The 15,074-nt window shown below is 22.1% G+C and overlaps 1 protein-coding gene across 4 annotated transcripts; it reads left to right on the top strand.

Annotated features, from left to right (window-relative positions):
- The first annotated feature begins 2,611 nt into the window (after nucleotides 1-2,611).
- On the top strand, nucleotides 2,612-14,110 carry LOC112600229. 4 transcript variants are annotated; one of them, XM_025347407.1, is made up of 6 exons: nucleotides 2,616-3,018; nucleotides 3,392-3,509; nucleotides 7,845-7,955; nucleotides 10,274-10,711; nucleotides 13,250-13,273; nucleotides 13,850-14,109. In XM_025347407.1, the coding sequence occupies exons 3-6, from the start codon at nucleotides 7,863-7,865 to the stop codon at nucleotides 13,979-13,981; spliced, it is 687 nt and encodes a 228-aa protein (XP_025203192.1). In that variant the 5' UTR covers nucleotides 2,616-3,018; nucleotides 3,392-3,509; nucleotides 7,845-7,862; the 3' UTR covers nucleotides 13,982-14,109. The 4 variants fall into 4 exon arrangements, with proteins under 4 accessions (XP_025203193.1, XP_025203192.1, XP_025203194.1 ...); XM_025347408.1 differs by lacking the exon at nucleotides 13,250-13,273 and having other exon boundaries at nucleotides 2,612-3,018; nucleotides 13,850-14,110; XM_025347409.1 differs by lacking the exon at nucleotides 7,845-7,955.
- The last annotated feature ends 964 nt before the right edge of the window (nucleotides 14,111-15,074 follow it).

Genomic DNA, 15,074 nt, shown 5'->3' with positions numbered 1-15,074 from the left:
TCTAACTATTATGTATAAATATATAATAAAAATAGTACAAATTGCTTTAAAAGAATCACTGTATAACAAAACTATTCTGTTATTATCAAATAATGTTTTGCAAATTTTATAATACTTGTTGGAAATTTATCTATGTTGTTTTGTTTAATGTTTTATTCTTACCTCATGAATTATACATTTAGTGTTCCCATATTTTGGAGGAAAAACATAACATATATATTGTATACCTTAAGTGTAAATTCTAATGTTAAAAGCTATCTATGTGTGCATATATTGATGTGATAATAAAATTAAAAATAAAGTATACGCAAAAAAATGTCTTTTTAATTAAAAAAAAAAACAAACAAACAGACTAAAACTGAAAAAATTTCAATATTCCTATACTTGCCAATAATAATTGTTGTAAAAATATAATTTACTTATTTATTAGAATATAACTTGGAGTAGTCGGAATAGATATGTATGCGGTGTTTGTCATCTAATACAATTTAAATCATTAACTATTTACTACTTACAAATAAATATTTGAACACATTTTTTCTAGGGATTAAATCTGTTCAAATAAAAAAAATGGTCCAATCACACTTATAGTTAAAAATGAAAGATTCAAACAAAATAGACATCCAAATATATAGTTTTTTGCTGTATATGGTGAATTTTCTTGTGATATTTGTATTTAAAAACATTTGTAAATTGTTATTTAGTTTTTTTAATATTAAAAGTACACATTTATGGAAAAATATTTTATATATGGTAAGTAATTATAATACCTTATACCAGCAATTTCCAACTAGGAATATGCGTACCTTTAAGGGTACGCTAGATAATCTCAAGGAGTACATGAAAGAAATTGACTATTGGCAGAAAATTTTGAATTTGTTTAAAATGATACGTTTTGAAACTATTTACTAAATGTTATTAAAAATGAAGGTTTGTGTCACTAATTAAAACTTAACCATCAACTTATTCTAATAGATATGGAGTATAGAATGTAACAGAATTTTTTGTTATTTCTCGTTTAAATATTTTAAAAGTAGTTATATGAAAAAGTTTAAATATTATAATGAGGGGTACAATCTAGCAAAATATTAACTTTGAGGTATGGAATGATAAAAAGGTTGAGAACTGCTGCCTTATACAATGAATTAATTAAACATAACTTCTTTAAGTAAAAATATAAAAATCAATGTATAGAATTTAATAGAAACCCATGAAAAATAAATACCACTTAAATGTAAACTATGGAAATAATATGAATAATAAATAATTTTAGATTTACTTATTTGTGAAAATAACCAAAAATAATATTTTGGAAAAAATTATGTTTCAAATTAATTAATTCCAAAAAAAAATATTGATATTTAAAAAATATAAAAAATATTTTACTGTAATTATTGTGCAAATATTATAAATCATATATATATATATAAAACAAAATTAAAGGTATTTATGAGAATAAAAATTATTTAATTTATCGGAATCACTGTATATAAAGTGGAATGATATCACATTTTGTTAAATGTTATACCAATAAATATTTATCACTCATAAAAAGTTATAATTTTTATTTAATACATTGTTTATTATTAAATGTTAATAAAAATATTTTAAAAAATATAAAGTAGGTACATTTATTCACAATATAGCAATATAGTGGCTTACTAACATTTTTTTAAATGTATAATATATATAATATATAAATAATCAGTTTTATAACTAACATATTAAATAATTTATTTAACGTTATACCCTTGAAAGGATATTGTACACTAAAATATGTGTTTTATTCAACCTCATTTGACTTTTTTAAATTATTTAAATAATTAAATTTATCAATACTTTTAGATTAATAATTGATCAGTCATAAATAGTGCCCGGAAGTTGATGTATTTTGCATTTTTTTTTGGAACTTATTAGATGATGCTCTCCTGGCCTTAAATATGTTTCATAAACGTGAATCAAAATAATTTTTATTTTGTATTTTTAAGTATTTCTGGCTTATTTCCTTTTTAAATCTAAAATTTAAATCATATGAATAAGTTAATTCACGTTCAGCGGTTCACGTATTTAGCTTTGTAAATTATTTAAGAATTAGAATGAATGAGACCTATTATGAAATCTAACGTTAAGAACAGTATGTGTTCATATGTTGGTTTTTTACGACAATTAATTTTTTTTAGCAACTTTAGCGTTTAAAAATGCTCATATAACTCGCTAAAAATGTATGACGTTTCGTTAAAATCCATACGAACACATAGGTACTGTTCTTACTTCTTATTGCCAAGTTTCATAACAAGCCCGGTTCATACTGATTCTGTAACTAAAAAAGCTAAACGTAAACTGCTGAACGTAATTTACTACGTTCCGCACTTGTAAGACGGAGATGACAAAATGCTGGGCAAGGTGCGGCGTCCTTTTAAAAATCAATAACGACGTAAAAGCGTTAAAATGTATTTTGTTGTGGATGTTTTTACCGTTGGATATCTCGACCAAATACCCACGTCGCGTTAGAATTTGAATCAGAGGCCTGTGATAAGGTTGTTTATACGAGCCACGGACGACGGACTGCAAGTTCAAAATATTATTATTGTTTATTTCATTTTTTTTTTTTTTTATTATTATCCTTCTTCTGACTTCTCCTTCTTTTTATTATTATTATTATTATTATTGTCTTGGTTCAGACGTGCACGGTCCGTTACGATTCTGTGATTATAATCGTCATTAGTTATTTTATATGTCATTCGTCTTATCGTCTCGATGTCTTATCAAATTATTTTATTCGCTCGTGAATATTTGAACAGTTAAAATTTTTAATCGACATCATATTGTTATTTTCGTTAAGCACACAGAATATTACATAATTATTGAAAATCTATTGATTATTGTGACGGCATTAACTACCCGACTTTTATCAAGATTTGACACGACTTAAAATCGTTGATTTCTCTCAACTGATAAATTACACTGGGTTCGTCGTAACCGAACTCAACTACCACAATACTTAATCCGGAATTATAAGTATGTATGTTTTAATAGTAACATTATATAAGGGTACCCGTATTTGATTTCTTTTACAGTTTTGTGGTGCGCGAGCTCAATAATGTTCTTGTACATTTTTATATTATCATTAAGATAATATTGTGTTGTTGTGTCTTTGCACGAGAATAATATTATTCTATACCTTTTGAATGAGAAAAATTGTTACAATGTCAACATCAACATATTCATTATGTATTATGTAGTATGATTTGTCTCTATCAGACAATGGATTATTTTAAATTATTTTTAGATCTGTAGATTGGCCTTGCATTCAACATCAATTGATGGACTCAACGAGTGAAATGCAGTGGCCATTTATAAGTATGTGTGTAGTTAAACATTGTATTTACAGATGCTCATGGATCAACAACAAATTTCGTATTTTTATCAAGGCCTGTTAAGTTGTCCCGCTCGCTTGTACGCGTAGATATCAAGAGCAACCCTATGCCATTTTTTCTTTACAAAAATTTGTAAGTGTAGTTTTTAATGACATGCAAGTACACTAATTACATATTACATTTAAATTGTAGTTGGATAAGCCAGCTTACCAAAGTGAACTAGAACTTTCAATTTATTTCTCTAAATTTACAAGGGTTTGAAAATTCATTTTTGGGTATCGTGATCTTATTTAGTTTATAATAACTGTATAATAAAAATATGTGATCAAATAAATTAATAAATAATATGTTATAGGTAGTAATTATTCCGATAATTTTTGTTTCAATGGTTTTCATAAATAATTATGTATTTATAATATTTTGTTATTTTATTAATATTTTACTTTATTATTATTTCAACTATATATTCATATTATATACTTGATATTATATTTTATAACTTAGCATTGTTATTAATTTACTGTGAATCTGTCCAGTACTTTTTATGATTATTAAATAAATAAAATTATATTTTAGTTACTTTATTTATGAGGTTTAATTATAATTAAACATGTTCTAACTTAAATCTTTAGACCCTAATTGTGGTTAGCTTTACTTTAATTTAGTTTTACATAAAAAATAATTAAATTTTATGTTTTAAGAGGAATCAATTTGAAAGTTCTATATAATTCTGGTGTATTAATTTCATATATTGTGTAAATACTTTTTATTTTATGCAAGATAAACCAAATTTAGTAAATAATTAGTCTTACCATTAGTTTTAGAATATGCAATAAAGCAGTGATTTAAAAAAAATTGGCAACTACAATTTTGTTTGTGTCAGTTGTTGAGAGAGGTTATGTCTTATTTACCATTAACATTTAATTATTTTTTCCCATTATGTATTTTGTATATTCTAAAATCAATGCTAATACATATGTTTATAATGGTCATTGCAAATTCTTTATTCTATCTCATTACCTCTTTACTAATAGATAGAGTGCGGATTTCTATGCAATTACATATTTTTTCCCTTTTTCTTTTTTGGATTTTTGTCAGTTATCTTCACAAGTCATAACAATTTGAATTTAATGGTGAATTTTATTTTCATATATTTCTGCATATTTTTGCATATTTCTACAAAATTCAAAATATATTGCATATTAAACAAGAATTTAAAAAAAAATTGTGTAAAATAACATTTTGTCAAGTAGAAACATTAAAAGTAATTTTGTTAGCAATAAATTATAGCCATTGTGCGGATTTATATGCAATCACTTATTATTTTATTTTTTATTTTTTTAGATTTTTTTCAGTTATCTTCATGAATCATAAGAATTTAAATCTAACATTGAAATTTTATTTGTATATTTCTGTATATTTTTACAAAATTCGAAATACATTGCATATTTAAATGAAAAAATTTTATATACTTAGTTTATTTAAGTAATTAACTATTGTTGAATTTTTAAGTTTTATGTAAATAAAAAAAATTGTCTTATATATTTGTTGCATATTTTTATGATTTTTACTGCATATTATATGGCATATTTCAATACTTTTTAGTGCATAAAAATCTGTGCTCTACTAATAGACTTCCATAAAATATTTTTACTTTTTTTTTCTATCACTAATAAATAAATTTTAATAATAGTAGATCTTATAAAAATATATCATCTTATAAATTTAATTTTTTGAATTTTTAATGTTATTTAATTAAAATTAATATATACATTTTAAAGATAAATAAATTCTCATTAAAATTGGCAGTTTTATTTAAAAAAATAAATATTTTTCTTACACTGCAGTTGTGCTAGTTTTATTCCCTTTTATAGTATCTACATTAACAGTATAAACTAGTTTTTATACTTCTTATAAGCGGGGCTTGTGAGTTCATGTATTTTCATATTATTTTGCTAAATTGTATTATAAGCTTAATGACATAGAAATCCATTTCGAGATACCACGATTAAGTATGTAAAGTTTTATTTTGCATATTTAGAAATATTTTGCCTATTTGACTTATTTACGTGTTTTCCGTTTTATTTTATGAGGCATATTTAATGTATTTTAACCAAAATTTAATAAAAAATACAATAACTTATATTTTTGTACTATATAAAATATATAGGAACTATTGCAACTATAAAATTATTAAAAATAAAATGCATTAGTTATTATTTCATTCGGTTAATCAGTGTATCTATTGGGCCTGCATTAAGCAATTAGAGGAAAACTTGTTATATGAAGTAGCCTTATCTTTTTAATACTTTTACCAATAGTTTACTTATGTTTATTTCAGTCTTTCTTTTTTTAATCTGCATATTTTAAGTGCATAGATTTTTAGTTTTTATGAATGTATATCTTTAAACTTTTTAAAGCATTTTTCATGCATATTTTATTAGTTTTTAGTCTATAAGTGCATGCTTATTTAAGCATTTTTTAGAGTCTAAACTTACAAGCCCTGTTTATAAGTTATAATTACACTATTTAAATATTGTTTATTCCATTACATGTGTTTGATTTAGATCACTATTTCAAAATTAGAACAAAATTGTGAATTCTGCTTATATAACATTAGCCTATTCAGCTTTTATACTATATTATATCTATACTCTATAATCACTTTAAAAATCTGTTTAATAATTATTTAAATGTTCTTTTTATATATATGTTACTGGCAAAGTAGTAAATATAGGCATTCTATAAATTCTCTGAGAATTCTATAGAATTCCTTGAACTCCTTGAACTATTTGGCAATGTATTGAATTTGAATGGTAATTTATATTATGCCTAGGTATTCTATACAATTTCTAGGATTTCTATAAAACGCTTATACTATGTAAGGTAATGTGTTAAATCGAAATATGTTTATTATTTATTTGTATTTATTTATTTATTGTAGCATATAGTTGATGCATGACATTTAGAACTACATAAAATATTATTTTTTACACATAAGCATTTTTTAGATTGACATTTTCAATTTATCATTCGATAAGTTAACAGAATTTTTCAACTTTTCTTTAGTTCAACATAAAAACATTCAGACATTTTAATGTATCCTTAATACGACAAACACTTTTACAAAAGTGATAAGAAATAATATTTTTAAAGACTTATATTGAATTTTTCTGTATACACGAATAACTCAATAACATGATAATATGATTAGCTAATAATTATTATTATAAATCGCACACGTGTTGTATGCGATAGCATAATCGTCAAATAAACATTAATCGTTGATTACAGAGGTACACTAGGTACAAATCTAAGTTTTATATTAATTATATATACTTTTCCTGCTCATTTTTGGTATTCTATAGAATACCTAGGATTTCTATATAATGTCGGATTTAAAACATTGCCGGTAACATATATATATATATATATATATATATACATGACACATTTTTATTAAAAACAGGTTAAAATGCAAAAATATCTCAAAAAGATCATAAGTATCACTAAAATCTGAAAATTGCATAAAAAATATGCAAAATTACATTTTTAATTTTAGTTTTGTGAATCATGAAACCCATTTTAAGCTTATTTTTATATTTTTTAATTGTCTTATAAGGAATGTGTTTTTTTAAATATTTTATATAAATGCAATAAAATTCCAACCCTGTTTATGATATTATTTGGATGTATTGGTTTTATTATTTTTACTCTAAGTATTTATTATTATCATTTAGTGTATATTATATTAGTACGTAAGACAATAAAATAATGGTTATCATTTGTCTACAATATTAATCTATATATTTAATTTTAGATGTATATTATTTATATATAATACATTTATCTAATAAATCAAGTTAAATATTATTAGTTATGATCTTCTAATTTACCTATATTATAATCAACACTTACCACCAGTAAAAATTTTAGTTTGATATTTTAAGTATTGAACAAACATACATATAATCTAAGAAAATTCTTCTCTCGTCAATTAAAAAAGAATGAGTTGTTCGGTATACCAAATGTTTCTTTCATCTCTAATTTACCTAAATATAATACTTATTTTTTTTATATATATATTTATATTCAAATTAGATCTTTAAGTATATTTTTTGAAATTTTATATTTGATTAAAAAAATTATTTTTATTCTATGAATTAAAATATTATTTACTTATGAATTATTCTTTAGTATTTATGGTTTAAACATAAACTTTAACAATTTATTTATTCAAAACATTTTCATCACCAACATTTTTCTAGATTAAGAACTCAAGATTGACTACTATATATTATTTTTTAATGATATTAAAAATAATTCCAAAAAAATGTAACTTATAAAATTTTATTTTTTTTCCGCTGGTGGTGTGTATTAATTAAAATTTAACAAGAAAAAAAACAAAAGTTGTATATTAATAATTAAATCAAAATTAATGTTATTATTTTTTGTTATCATTGATAGGCAACATAGTTTGGTTATATGGAAATGCTATCAAATGGATATAGATGTATCAAAAAATGTTCCAATGCATTAAAGCAATCCTTATTTGATTGGATCCTTCGTAAATTTAACGTAAATAGTAAAATATAATTGCTCTAGTATCCTTACTTAAACTGAGTACTATAATACTAACACTATATTAAGTTTAAACAAATGTTGATATTTTATGAAATAGGCCTATAGTCTAACACTTTTTCATTTCGGGATCTTCTTAGTTATTTTCAACTAAAATATATCAAATTTACAATCTTTTATCAAAATAAGAATCCAAAACAATGAATTTAAAATAATTTTTTTTAATTCATTATGAATCAATAAATTAATATTATATAATATTAATATTTTCATTTTAAAATTATGAAACTTTTTTAACTTTTTAAACCTACAATTGGATTTTTATTTTGAGATTGAACTAAATTTTTCTATTCTTGCTTATTTTTTATATTTTAGATGTATAGTAACATATTCGTTCATAATTTGATATGTTCATGTGTACAAGTATAATAATATTGGCAATATTTCATCAACAATATTATTTTAATTAGTCATTTTTGTATGACTATAAAATATTATTTTAAAATCAAAACAAATATTTTCAAAAATAATAAATAACACATTATGAAAATAAATATTTTTTGTTGATGTTATTAATTAAACGATTAATAAACTTAACTAAACACCAACAATTGTTCGTTTCAGTTATAGAACTAAAAAAAAGAATATTTTTTAGATTTATTTTTAATAAATACTAAGTATATTTATGAGTTCAATTAATAAATATTTAAATGGTTAGGATTGATTTTGAATGAATGACTTAATTATAGCAAAATCAAAATGTAATTAAGTTTCTTTGGACTCAGTTAAATCATATAAATCAGGTTTTATTATATCACTAATTATTTTATTATATTTATTTAATTTATTATTATTATTTTTTTTCTTGTACATTTTAACATAAATACTGCAGTGCTTCTAAATAAGCAACAAATTGACATTTTTTATTTCATTAATATTAATCCTTATTTTTTATTAATTAGTTATTTGTTGATATCTTTCTCTTACATTATTAAAATACATATCACAAGTCATATTTATTTATGAACACTATAGTTATTTATTAAATTTAATAAATTTTGTTTCTGAATTTAAAAACAAGTATGAAGTAAAATAAAATATATTATAGTATACAGTCAAACTTGGTTAATTTTTATTTGAAGGGGCCAGTAAATAAATGCATGTTATCTCAGAAAAACAAAAATTAAAGTATAAAATTTGATTTAAAATAAAGGACATACACATGCATTTTTAATACAATATTTTTTTTTAATATTATTTATTATTTTTAAATCCTATTTATACAATTAGTAGGTAGATATTTATTTTACTATGACTATAATTAATTATTTAAAAAAAATATTCATGTTTATTTGGCAATTTTTGCCAATGATTGCATTATAAACAGAGAATAGTTTAATATTATTAAGTAATAAAAAAAAATCATCAATAACCTTTTGATGTATTCCATTAAATTATCACAATTCTATGTTTATTTAGTCATTAATAAGTGGTTGATAAATAATTAATTAGTAACAATAACATAAATTACTTTATTTTATATAGTCATTATACAATCTACATACATAATATGTAAGTAACCTTTATATTACTGATTTTAATAAAATTTGCACTTCTATAGTTGAGTTAAAAACTTTTTTTTACATTATTTAAATAAGAAATTCTGGAGACCGAAGAAAAAGTTTGAAGTATTTATAACTGAGTTAACTAAGCTTGACTGTGTATTATTATTGCAATGCATATTTAAAAAATTAAATTAATATATTTAATATTAAAAATGTTACTGAAATATGGCTGCTTTTTACAAATTTTATATATTATTATATTTAAGTTTATATACTTATCATAACCTTATATTATGTTATTCCAAAATTAATGTTAAAAAACATATTGATAAAATTACATTTAATTACAAAACCATGTAAAATGTAATGGTAGTATTATGTTATTCCTTAAAATTCTAGTTAATACTTATAAATTAAATTATTTTGGTAAAATTGAATATCCTGTAACCTACATGAATTTTATTTTTTTATTTATTTTTACTATAAATGTTTATTAAATTATTTAATAAAATTATTTGAATTTAATATTCATTAATTAATTTGTATTTTATATTATAAATAATATTTATCTTATAAACGATTTCTTAAAATTTCACAAGACTAAATTATTTAAATTTTAAATTATCTATTGAACAATTTATGTATTAATGGTACACTTATGGCTAAAGGATGTATTCAATGTGCTTTTTGAAAATGAATATTATTGAATTAATATTATGAATAACTGATTAACTTAAAAATCTTTTTTAGAATTTATTGACCAGAACAATGAGTGACGTGCCAACAGCATCTACATCAACAGCATCTACATCATCAGCTTCTACATCACAAATCATGCCATATACATTTGACAATTCATGTTCAGTGCGAGATTTAGATTATACAACTACTGATGAATCAGAAATTTCGTCTGATGAAGAATCTGAAATGATTGATGACAATTCAAGCTATCCAAATGATGCTCTTAACAAGTTTCAACCATTTATTGGCGATAACATGGACGATACATCATGGTCATCTTCAGCATCATCCAATACATCATGTGAAGATAATTCAAGTGCTGAAACTTCTGAAACAGAATCTATTATTAAAGAGATGATTAAACAGAGCTGGTCTATTGATAAATCAACAACTACTAATCAAGAAAACACAGAGAATTTAATATCACCAATACTTATATTAGTCCAGGTATTAGTTGAATTTGATAAAAAAATCATTAGAATATGACTTTATTTAAATATTATTTGATCAGGAGCAATTATAAATTATCTTTTCTCATAATGAAAACTAAATAAAATATAATATATTTCCGTCTCACTATATGGGAGATAGATCTCTCCTTTCCCATGACTTTTTTTATAATCCCATATTATTATATTTTTTATAATCCATATTGAAGTATTTTTAAATTTTCAGTACACCTTTTATCAGCTTAAAATAATATATTTAGAAAGATAAATTATATTTTTCCATTTATTGTTTTAGAATGTCTTCCATTTAAAAACTTATCACATTTTAAATAAGACATTTAAATTTTTTTTGCTAACTAATAATATGTCATGCTATATTAAAAAAATCATAAATTACATTAAATAGTCATAAATGCTCGTATTTTGCATTCTTCATTTGATAATTATTCATCAACTCCTAAGATGTAATTTTCATTTAAGAAGGAATTAATTTAATGATATGACTTATTGTTTTATCAAATTTAACATTCTTTCTTTTTTAAATTAATAGGTTAACATTGTTGGTCATTCATAAAAAATTGGTTATTAATTACAATAAAGTTCTTAAAAGTATGTCTCAAAAATCAAGAGAACTTAATATACTTACATTCATTATTATCAATTAATTTTTTTTTAAATATGAGGTATAGGAAAAATAATAATTATTAAGATTTTATGTTCATTGTCTATTGTTATTGTGGTGGTGTTGGTGATGAAAGAGGATTAGCTTTAACTTGTAAACATTGCAATAAGTTTATCTATCCCCTTTCATCAAACATTTTGAGAATGTTATTTTGTTTATGTTATGGGTAATGGTCAATGTTTGGCTTAAGTTTTTTCTTTTTCATATTATTTTTCATCAAAACAACTTTCTCATCGGTTTTTGTCAATGTCTTATCACTTAGAAGGAATTGAGTTTGCTGGTATATAAAATGTTATAATTAGAGAAATTTTCAAGTATTTATTCTGTTATTCATTATGAATCACAATAAATAAAAACAACAGTGAGATTTTTGTCAGGTATTAGTTTTGTGTTGTTAGGTCATTGGGGTGGGGGGGGGGGGGGGTCACCATTTTGTGTACTTAAAAACCAATTTCCTATCAGAAGCCGCTTCACTAGAAGCATTTATTTATATTTTCTTAAAAGGCGATGATGAAAATAAGACACAAATATAAAAAATAATTAAAACCTAGAAAAAACCAAGATAAATAATAATTTTTTTTTATCAGCTGTAATATATTTAAATGAATAAATATTAAATTATAAAGCTTGACATTATAAGAAAAAGATATGATTTTTTTTTTGACAAGTGAAAATTGGTTAAAAATAACCTCAAATTAAAAAAAAAATTAACTAAAAATATATACTCCATAATGTAAAGAAGAAAGTGCAAAACTTCTTACTTCTATTTTTATGAATTATAAATATTTCATTTATAATCATTGTTCTTATTAGTTATTTTAATTTTATGTTTATTGTTATGGCTTTTTTTGCGATCAAAAGAATATTATTATTATCGATTAGTATCAAAATTATTTATTTGTATATTACCGATGTTCTAAAAATTGTCATTAGTCAAAATTTGTGTTGAAACTTCATTTATCTAGTATTTTAATTTTAGCCAAGTGTCAGATTTTAACCTTCAAATATTTAATAGTCTATCAAATGTATGAATAATACTACAAAATGCTCAATCTTCATATACAGCTTTTATCAGGATTATTTATTGAGTTATACACATTCGATTAGAATTGAATAAACAAATTATAGGTGATAGTTTGATGTTTAAGAGAATGATTGAAAAATATTTTGCCTTTATTTATCTATTGCATACTTGAAAATTTGTAGCCAAACTATTTAAACTGGGTATTCACAATTTCTCAAGAAGTATTTATCTATATATTCTACACTAACTGTTTAAAATATTTGAATTATTAAAAATTTTCTATAAACTTATATTGTTTATAATTATTTAAAAGGTAAAAATATTAAAAGCAGCTTATATGAAACACTCAGTTATGTTGTGAAAAAATAGTCCAAGTTTATAAATAGTTGTTACATGAAGTGAAAAATTCCAAAGTTGTTTTTCAATAGTTTTTATGTATTGGATAGAGATAACAGGTTATACTAATTCTATGAAAAGTTTAGCTAACTTTAAAAGACTTAGTGCAGCCCAAACTAAAAAGTAAAAAAATTCCTTTTAATTATGTTTTAAATAGTTATAGTATGGCTTATGAAAAAATTCCATACTAAATTTATTTCATTGCATGTACTATGATATTATAATATTGATAGTAATTAAAATTTTGATTATTTATAATTAGTATTTGTTTTTCATAAGTCAGACTATTGACAAATAATCTTTATATAGCTATGTATATATATCTTTTATTTGTATAGTTATTATTTATTAATACAATTTTTGTACTATAAATTATGAAATATAACCACTAACTTATATTTGTATTTTTTTTTTTTTTTGTTTGTTCATAAAAGCAACCGTGTGAAACTGAAGGCCAGGTAAATATATTTGTATATTATCTATTAAGTTAATTTAAATTCTAAAAGTTTTATTTAATTAACTATTGTATAATCAATAACAAGTTAAATATACATTAAATAATAATAACTATGTGTTTAATTTCATATTTTTTTTCCAACTATTTGTTGAAATTAAATATCTGTTGTAGGAAATGTGAAATTAAAAAGAAAAACTAGATTTCATATTTTAATCTTTAATGTTGCTTGTTACGTACTGTTATTGTATGTGTTATTGTTATCAAATTAATATTTGTATAATCAAATCTTTACTAGGTATAATGTGAAAATACATAACACTTTTTTGTCGTTATAATGTTTATTTTGATTTATTTTTGTTTTAGTAGGTTCATTATTTGTTTTAGTTTTATCAGGCATATTAAAATAATAACGTAGCAAAAAAATTGTATTTCAAATAATTTTTTTTCGCTTTAATTTATTACTTATTTCAAATCAAAATTATCAAACTTTAAAAGGAATACTTCATGCTACTATAAGTAATCTTATACTTGATGTTTAAACCCATAATTTACAAATAATATGATTGTATGTTTTTAGATGAATGAAATTGGAATCGATCTTATCAACGTTGAAGAACACGCGAAAAGACTTAAAGAACTAGAAAAAGAAATTGATTTCATAGAATCAACAGAATGGATGTATCATCCAATCGATTCATCTATTAGATAATATTAATTTAATAATAAAATTTGTTATACATATGCACGTTCTTCCGTAGAAAGACAAAAATTATTGTATAATAAATTTTAATTCTAAAAAAATTATAAACACGAATGTAATGAATTTTTAAATAATATTGTGAATTCCTCTGATTAATTATTGATTTAATAGAATATGTTTATGTTTTAATGTTAAGATTAATTAAATTTTTTATACATTTTTAAGAATATTTTTGTAAATTATACTAATATTTACATATTTTGTTGAATTCTTACAAGTCTTACCCTTTCATAACTATTTTAACCAATTAAAAAATAATCAATACAATACTATTACTATCAAAATAGTTTTTATCTAGTAAATTACAAAAATAATAATAAATTAAGTACATATATTAGTTCTTTTGTATGAATGTATTTAATTCCTATTAAAATGGAATAAACTTTATTTTAATATTTTGTGTTAAATTATGAACTGATAGATGTATCAATAAAGTACTTATCAACTACAGTGTTATTTAATCTATAATATTAGAAAGAACTAATTGTATTAATTTATAAAATGATTGCTTGATTAAGTGTTCAATCTGCATACCATTTAGTTATTGGTATTAACATAAATCCATAAAATTTCTGATATTAACATATACCTATAGCACTAATCAAATATATATTTTTAATCAATTACCTATCCATGTGAAATAAACAAAGTAGCTAAACTGTAGAAACTATATTTAGAAAACTACTATATAACAAATATATGGATGATACGTTTTCTTTAGTAAAAGATTGGTATAATGGTACGAGTTGGACGGTTTGTAATCTATATACCTATAATAATTAATAAGAACCTATTATACTATATTGTGTATAATAAGAACCAGCTTATTAGACACTAAGACATTTGATCGCTACAGAACTTTGTGCTGTTTAGTCAAAGGTGTTGGCTAGGTTGTGATCATGATGACCTATATGTGGTCCACAATGGATATAGCATTATCTTTTACTGTACACTGCTCGTCCAACATCGACTCCGTTAATCTAACCTAGCAACAACAGTTGCTGCTAATTGCTTATTCGGGTACAGTTCCCGGTTACAATGA

The sequence above is a fragment of the Melanaphis sacchari genome, unplaced genomic scaffold, assembly GCF_002803265.2.
Source record: "Melanaphis sacchari strain LSU unplaced genomic scaffold, SCAv2.0 Contig62_pilon_pilon, whole genome shotgun sequence".
Classification (NCBI taxonomy): domain Eukaryota; kingdom Metazoa; phylum Arthropoda; class Insecta; order Hemiptera; family Aphididae; genus Melanaphis; species Melanaphis sacchari.
The sequence above is the reverse complement of the archived record's forward strand: the minus strand, read 5'-3'. Positions and strand labels throughout refer to the sequence as shown.